Source organism: Citrus clementina, unplaced genomic scaffold, assembly GCF_000493195.1.
Source record: "Citrus clementina cultivar Clemenules unplaced genomic scaffold, Citrus_clementina_v1.0 scaffold_1, whole genome shotgun sequence".
In the NCBI taxonomy this organism is placed as follows: Eukaryota; Viridiplantae; Streptophyta; class Magnoliopsida; order Sapindales; family Rutaceae; genus Citrus; species Citrus x clementina.
In genome coordinates, this window is record NW_006263303.1 from 22,590,669 (window position 1) to 22,598,945 (window position 8,277).

The window sequence follows — 8,277 nt, forward strand, 5'->3', positions numbered from 1 at the left end:
ATTTCAAGACCAACTTCTCTCGCTCGATATGCCTGCTGGTATGTTAACTGAACACCGTATTCCTGTTGCATATCTGCTCTTATGTCATTCGGAGTATAAATTCTCTTGTCTTGAATATATTTTTCTGCGATAATATGACCGACAACCCGGCTCCTTACTTGATGACGTCCATCAACCAATACCTCATTATGACAAGTGTGTACATTATCAATTCTCCATACCACCCAAGGAATATTTTGCTCGTTCGAACTTCTAGTTGCTCGAATACGCCATTTACATGATTCCGAACAACAGTGCGCCTCAAAACGTGTCGTTGTAGACCGTGCAATCTTGAAATCAAACTTATCCCTAAAGGCAACCTTGCGTAGTTGTAATATAAACCCATTCTTATCAGCAAATAGCTTACCCATACTGATATTATCTGAGTCACAACTGCTAACAAAGCTTAGAGCAACCATGTTCGAAGGCAAAGTTGGAGCAAGACTTGTAAGGGGATCAATTCTCCTTCTCGATCGAACCATAGGAGGAATAGGTCTATTGTCTTTGTTATTCACAGGAGTATTGTCTTCACACTCATTTTCATGCTGAAACGACGGAATATTCGAAAGACCGGCTCCTCCATCATCACCATCATTATTGAAATGAGTGCCCTTCATACCAAACTCAAGTTCTGCACAAACATTATCCCCAACTGTCTCATCATGAAGATCATCATTGTCCTGAAAATTATTGTTGTGATACGAAGAATACCGTTGGTCCAACGACGTCGTTATTGAAAATACCGTTGCTCTAACATCCTATAACATAATGCCGTTATCATCAATGTTGTCATAATTGTTGTGGATTGGAGAGTAATATTGTTGCAGCGATATTATCCTTGGCAACACCTCTTCTTCATTATCGGGGCCAGACATATTTGCTCTAAACGAAGTTTCTGTATCGACATGTGGCTTAATACCTTCGCTCGAAACTCGAGGTGATGTGGTCACGAATATAGGAATGCATCCAAAATTGGCTACATTGGATGCCATATGCAACACAACCCTCACCATTTCATCATCAAATATATCCATGAGCAGTGCACATATACGATATAATGTGTTACTAGACCTCAAAGTTGTCTTTATTGTGATACTATTTTCATTAGGATTTATTTGTAACACCTCGTATACTCTTGCCAATAACTGATCAAACAGACAATTTTTCCCAACAAAAAAGCTCTATTTTTACCATTCACATACTCCATATGGCCATCCTCTAATGTCTCCCATCAACCATCGTAACACAATTCAAGTACAATTGAATCCATTAGGCCTGAAATTATAAAAAAAATAAATTTTTCCCAACCAAAAAAAAAATTATACAATGAATCTGCCTCTTCGTGCAACAGGCAGCCTGTCGCTCCAAGCCTTGGTGCGACAGGAATCTGCCTCTTCGTCCGACAGGCAGCCTGTCGCACCAAGCTTCGTGTGACAGGCTGCCTGTCGCTCCAAGTTTTGGTGCGACAGGCATCCTGTAGCCAGATTCACCCCGACTCGCAGTTCACTGAAACTCTCGAGCAAGTTCAGAAAATAACTCATACCACTATGTGATGCCAATTAGTGTTGGATCCGGATATATTATTATCGGATTTCACTTTTATCGTTGCCTTTTGCTGTCGCCGTTGGTTGATGATTCAAGAGTAGAAAGCTGCCTTTGGTTTGATGAAAGGGGAGAAAGGAAGTTGTTTTTGGTTTGTAAAGAATGATAATTTGGGGAGAGAAGCGTGTGTTTGGCTAATGTTGATAGAAAAAAGTTGAGATGGTTAATTGTGAAAATAGCAAAAGTTTTATGGTTATTTTCGTAAATTTCCCAACATAAATTACAAAAAATAAAAATTAAATTAAAAAAATCTAAAATAAATAAAATTTTAGATTTCAGATGTTTAACAAATAAACCTTAGAATTTTGTTAAAATCTTGGGATTTTCTTAAAATCAGATCTTGCATTTTAATAATTTAAATACTCTTTTTAATACACCAAAATATAATACATCTAAAACCATTTAATACATCAAAATATAGTACTCTAATCTCGATTTAAATCAAACGATTAATAGAAGGAATAAGTTTAAGTTGGGTGAGATGGATGATAGCTTTAAAAAATAGTAAAAAACATAAAATAAGGGATTTGAATTTGATTATTCACAATACCTTGGGCCACCCCAAAGCTGTAGGTTCGGAGTTTTACTGTCTGGCCCATAGGTAGCAAAAGCCCCCTTTATGAAGAATTTAGTCTAAAAGCCCATTCTCATTAAACTCGCCGTTTTAACTCGTCCCGAGCTCCCCAACTCATTTCATCAATTTTCCTCTTTGACCCAAAAAGGAAACCAAATCGCACATATTCTGACATTCTCATTCAAACAGCCACTCAAATTTCGCCACCTCAGGAGCTCACGTAAGCTTTGCCTTACCGGATTCCCAAAAACTTGCTGAAAAGAGCTTGTTCCCGGCCTCCTTGCCTTCCCCGAAGCGCAAAATTAAAAATCTAAAAAAATACCCTAATAATTAATAGTACCTTACGAAAACAATCATTCATTCAACGTTGTTGTGTTCGTCTGAAGACTCTCTCAAAGAAAACGCAACTTGTTCTGTTCGATCAAGCAGGTCAAAGCCTCTACATCTCACTAGTTTCTTCTCCTTTCTTTTATTTGAACGTGTTCTTTTATATTTCCTGTTTGTTCCTCGAGAAAAAGAAAAGAAAAGAAGACAGAACTCGTACTTTTAAATCTGTTAGATGAATAACCTCATTTGAGCTCAGATTTGAAATTTTGACTCTCTCGTGCTTTTCCTACGTTTTCTCAGCAACCAAACAGAACTTGCACGAACTCGTATGCGTTATGTAGTTAATTGTTTATTTGTTTATGATTTTTACGTTGAAGAGTATATTATTGTGAATTGAATTCAGAGTTCGAATCTTTTATGTATTTTTGTGCTTCTTTTTTTTTAAGTGGAGTAAATTACAAAAAAAAAAAAAATTGACTGGACCAGAGCTAAGCCATTCTTTTAGAGAGATTAGTATTGCTAAAGCTGTGTCTGGATTCTTTGCTGCTGGATTTCTAGTGATGAAAGCTGACATGTATATATATAAACAGAAAATTCTGTTTGCTTATATGTTTATATTTGTTTGTATGTTAAGTCTTTAACTTATATTACACTGCCTTATTACTTGCAGAGTTATAGTAAGGTCTGTTATTTGTTACTGTTGAGCCAAAATGCATTCTAAGTATCAATGGGGAGTGTCAAATATCGTATTAATCAGATAATCGTGTCCATTTGATTTATGAAATCATGTTTTCATACATATCTAACATAATTTTGTTCGAATAGCTCCAATGTTGCTAAACTTATGACTTGGAGAGTGAAATGAGTAGTTAGAGATGGTGAAATCTCAATGGTTGGAAATAGGAAGTTTTATTTTTTCTTGAGATCGTATATAAGTTTTGTTAAAAATTTATTGTTGCTTTTTTCCCCCAATTTTGACATCTTATAAAAGTTTTATGCATGTCTATTGAGAACTTATCGTTGTTTTTGAAACTGTGAAGGTACATACCTGAACAACGATGCTGGGTGTTATACGGAGAAGGGTCGCGAGTGGAGGCTCGCCTGCTTCGGTTAGTTTGTATTATCTGTTCATTAGAGTTGATGGAGATAGGAATTTGATTACGCACGGTGGTCTTATTCTGTTCTAAAGCTGATATTTTCTGTTTTTCAGATTTTAGGGCATTCACTGCAGACAATGAGGCCTGCAATGTCTGTATCTAGAGTCTCATCTATTGCAGGAAAAGAGGTACATATTTCTTTTATTTTTAATTTTTTTATTCTCTCATGTCCTTTTCTTCATTATGCATGCACATCCTGTAGTCATGAAAGTTCTGTACTCTATTACTGTTTTACATATACCTATGTATTTTTTCCTTATCCTAATGATACCAGCATCTCTTATATGTACTGTTGGATGTGCGTACATTGTAATGTTTTACAAGATTTACATTTCAAGCTTGTGCACAGACGTTACTGCATTCAAGAGGATTAGGGCATATCCGGAATTTCAGTCATTTAATTTTTCCAGGTAATCTGATAGGTATTTTGTAGTACTTCCTTGGCGGTAGCTGATGCATAGCGATAATATATTGACTGAAAGAATTTCGGATGATTTCAGGTTGCTCTAAGGGTTGTCAACCATTAAGGTTAGTTTCATTTGTGTATTATGTTGCTCATCATTTTATGGATTTATTCTAAAATGTGTTTTTCACAATTACTCATTTTCGAATGGTGATATCATGGGTAGGGGAAAGCACAATTTTGTTGCTTTTTGTCTTTGAAGTTTTTCATGCTGCCCTATGCTATCCAACTAGGTCTAGATTTTGAAATGCTTGATCCGAAACCTTTTGAAGTATCTGTCTTAAGCTGCAACCTTTGGACTCAGTTTGGGGTGGATAAGACAAGCTTAAAGGAGAAGAAACTTTTAGAAATTTGCTTTTCTTAGGCATATCAAAAAAATAATCTTTTCATTGTGCTTACTTAGAGGTTACTTGAGCTGTCTATGTTTTGAATTTTCAAGTACATCTATTTTGAGACTGATCATGTGATTCATTGTTTTGAAATTTTGAGTATAACATAGGTGATCTCCATGTCTAACTGCCTCCTGTTCTCTGTATAGTAGATGTCAATTTTCATAGTCGGTGTATTCTGATATTGAGAATAAGGGACTTAATAGGTTACAGGTTAAAAGGATAAGAAGAGACATGATTTTGCTTCACAGTTTGCTGCTGCTCAAAATTTTTCTTCATTTTCCTCACTACTTTCCTTATGGACAGGGATGTAATTTCTAGCACCCAGAAAGCAACTAACATGTATCTGTGGAGCCATCCATTTTCTTCTGAAGGAGGTGTGACATTGACTGGCTTTCCCAAAAAAAATTTGAACTTGTGCTAAAATGAGCACTCTGAATCAGATTGAGATGGATATTGTAGTGAACCTTACTATTGTATTAATGAAGAGGAAGGATTAGTGCCTGCTTTGAATTTTTTTGGATTATAAAAAGTACATTGAAATTCAGAATCTTCCTGATTTTTATCTTTATTTATGTGATTAAGGGGATTTGGTTGATGCTGTTGTCCCTTTTATGGGTGAATCCATAACCGATGGTACTTTGGCAAAATTCTTGAAGGGTAAGTTTTTCAGTGCCTATTTCTCAATACCACTATTTACTAACATTTTTTATTTGTTGTTCATGAGTGTAAGTGATTGATTGTTTGTGCTTCTGGTATTTTGAGAACAGGTCCTGGTGATAGGGTGGAACTTGATGAACCAATTGCTCAAATTGAAACCGATAAGGTAATCCCCCTTCATTCATGTTCCTATTTCATATGGAAACTGTCATATTTTCTAATGCTTGTAATGTTGATTTTCCAATAGGTAACGATTGATGTTGCAAGTCCAGAAGCAGGTGTTATCAAAGAGGTAATACATCTCAAATAATTCCAATACCTCTTTGTTTTTTTCCTCACACCCCAGCACCCCTTTTTTTTTTTTTTTTTTTTTTTTGTCAGCTTGTTTCTGTTCATGTAGTTCGCATTTTCTCCTTGTTCTCTTGGGCATGTTGGATTAATTGCACATATCATTAATGGTAGCCTCTGTACTTAATTGTTGGCAGCTTGTAGCCAAAGAAGGGGAGACTGTGGAACCAGGTACCAAGATTGCTGTGATTTCAAAGTCTGGTGAAGGTGTAGCTCATGTAGCTCCCTCAGAAAAAATACCAGAGAAAGCTGCTCCTAAGCCACCTTCTGCTGAAAAAGCAAAGGAGGACAAGCCGCAGCCTAAAGTTGAAACTGTTTCTGAGAAGCCTAAAGCACCCTCTCCACCACCTCCTAAGCGCACTGCTACTGAGCCTCAGCTTCCCCCAAAGGAAAGGGAAAGACGAGTGAGTCTCTTGTGGTTTACTATTCATCCAAAATAGAAAGTTTCTTAGTTTTAATATAGATAAACTTTAACAAAAGCATGTCAGAAGAGAAACCTTGATGGTCTGACCTGTTAGTTCAAAATGCTCATGATTGTAGGTTCCTATGACAAGACTACGTAAACGAGTTGCAACACGATTGAAAGACTCCCAAAATACATTTGCAATGTTGACTACATTCAATGAAGTTGATATGTAAGTTCAATCCTTGCTAAAGTGACTGGCTGCCTATCTCACTTTTGTCATATTTAGGGTACAGAATATTAGGATTTTTGCTATTATATCTTCTTCTTGTGATGATTCCTTTTAGGATTATTCGTTTATTTCTTTATATGGCACCTATTCTAGGACTAATTTGATGAAGCTCCGTTCTGAGTACAAGGATGCTTTTCTTGAAAAGCATGGAGTCAAATTGGGACTTATGTCAGGTTTTGTGAAAGTATGTATTTTCTTATACCTGTTGAATTACTTATATGGGATCTAAGAGTTTAGCCATGTTTCTTGTTAGTTAATAATTTAATATATTATTTTCACTTGTAAAAATTTCAGGCTGCTGTTAGTGGGCTCCAGAATCAGCCTATTATAAATGCAGTTATTGATGGGGATGATATCATATATAGAGATTATATTGACATTAGTATCGCTGTCGGTACTTCAAAGGTTTGTCAATGTTTCTTTGTTATACTTAATTTTTTGTGACATCTATTCCAAATGGAGTGAAGAGACTCTGAATGGAATGGCACTAGTTTGGGTCCTTATCTATGTACAACCTTTTGTTTTATGCTGTGTTTCTGATTACCTCCTTTTAGAACAACATTTTGATATTCCCTCAAGTTCAAGTCTAACCAATTATATGAATTTAATTATAATAGAGCATTGGAATTGAATTATAAGATGTATACATATTACATGGATCTTCCAACACCTTCTAGGATTTATATGTCTACGGACTATTTTAGTGTCACCATGGAAGTATTTCTTATTAGATATTAAATGAAAATAAACTCTAGTAGCGTTTTATGCCTACATATAGGTGTAGGTGGGCATCTCCGTCTCAATTTTTTCTCATGCTTGCGGTGAAGTTGCATTGTCCCTCTATCTTAACTTTTTATTCTCAAAATTTCCCCTTCAGGGCCTGGTGGTTCCAGTAATCCGCAATGCCGATAAGATGAATTTTGCTGATATCGAAAAAGAGATTAACACCCTTGCGAAGAAAGCGAATGATGGATCAATATCAATTGATGAGATGGCCGGAGGCTCATTTACAATATCTAATGGTGGTGTTTACGGAAGCCTTCTGAGTACACCTATCATCAACCCTCCTCAGGTTTGGCCGCTTGCCCGTTGCTGTGCCCTTTTTTAACAGACTTTGTTTAATTTTAAATTTTCGTCTCCTTGCTAAGTAGCTGTCTCATCTGAATTTTGTTGAATTTTTTTAATTTAATTTTTCATATTATTGGATTTTTGTGGCAATTTGGGTAAATGAAAATCTAACTGGTAAGCATTTTTTTGCAGTCGGCCATCTTGGGTATGCACTCAATAGTGCAACGTCCCATGGTTGTTGGTGGTAATGTTGTCCCAAGGCCAATGATGTACATCGCTCTTACGTATGACCATAGGCTGATTGATGGAAGAGAGGCAGTTTTCTTCCTGCGCCGTATTAAAGATGTTGTCGAGGAACCCCGCAGGCTGCTCCTTGACGTATGAAAACCATGCTGCTTTTTTGTTTAATACCTCATTTTCTGGTCATACCCAGGATTGCATACACTGCAATTTCAAGAATAAGATACTCATGAGAGTGAAGTTTTGCAGGGTTTAAATTTTAATTTATCCCTTTGAATGAGTTTTTAAAATGCGGCTGGCCAAAGTTTGAATTGGAAATGAGAGACTAATTTATATCCAAATGGTTGTTTGATTTGCTTGTGCTTTATTTCTATGTTTAGCATGGTTGCTTTGTGACACGGTATGGATGAGAACATGAATCAATTGTCAATGTTGATTACGCCCCTGTAGTTGTCGATTACTTGGAGCTTTGCAGATGCATGCATGTTCGTGTGTAAACTTCGTTTCTCTTTGTTGCTTCTCTGTATTCGTTGTGGTGTATTTTAAAAAGAAACGAAAACGAAAGAAAGAAGGGAGGGGGAAAAAATATCTGGTCATATGTGTACTCGCTAATGCATGTGTGATGCGCCATTATATTTAGCACTAGAGAGTTTTCAGCCGGTAATTCAGAAACTGCATATCCGCATATCTCCAAGATTATCATGATGATGTTCTT

General features: G+C 36.3%; 1 protein-coding gene across 1 annotated transcript; it reads left to right on the forward strand.

Annotated features, from left to right (window-relative positions):
- Positions 1-2,334: 2,334 nt before the first annotated feature.
- LOC18054604 (dihydrolipoyllysine-residue succinyltransferase component of 2-oxoglutarate dehydrogenase complex 1, mitochondrial) lies at positions 2,335-8,022 on the forward strand. The gene is made up of 15 exons (XM_006452345.2): positions 2,335-2,644; positions 3,583-3,651; positions 3,753-3,827; positions 4,049-4,109; positions 4,200-4,227; positions 4,858-4,928; positions 5,137-5,211; positions 5,322-5,377; positions 5,459-5,503; positions 5,697-5,963; positions 6,100-6,194; positions 6,348-6,438; positions 6,549-6,659; positions 7,132-7,326; positions 7,515-8,022. Exons 2-15 carry the CDS (start codon positions 3,601-3,603, stop codon positions 7,704-7,706), a joined length of 1,413 nt encoding a protein of 470 aa, XP_006452408.1. The 5' UTR covers positions 2,335-2,644; positions 3,583-3,600; the 3' UTR covers positions 7,707-8,022.
- Positions 8,023-8,277: the final 255 nt, after the last annotated feature.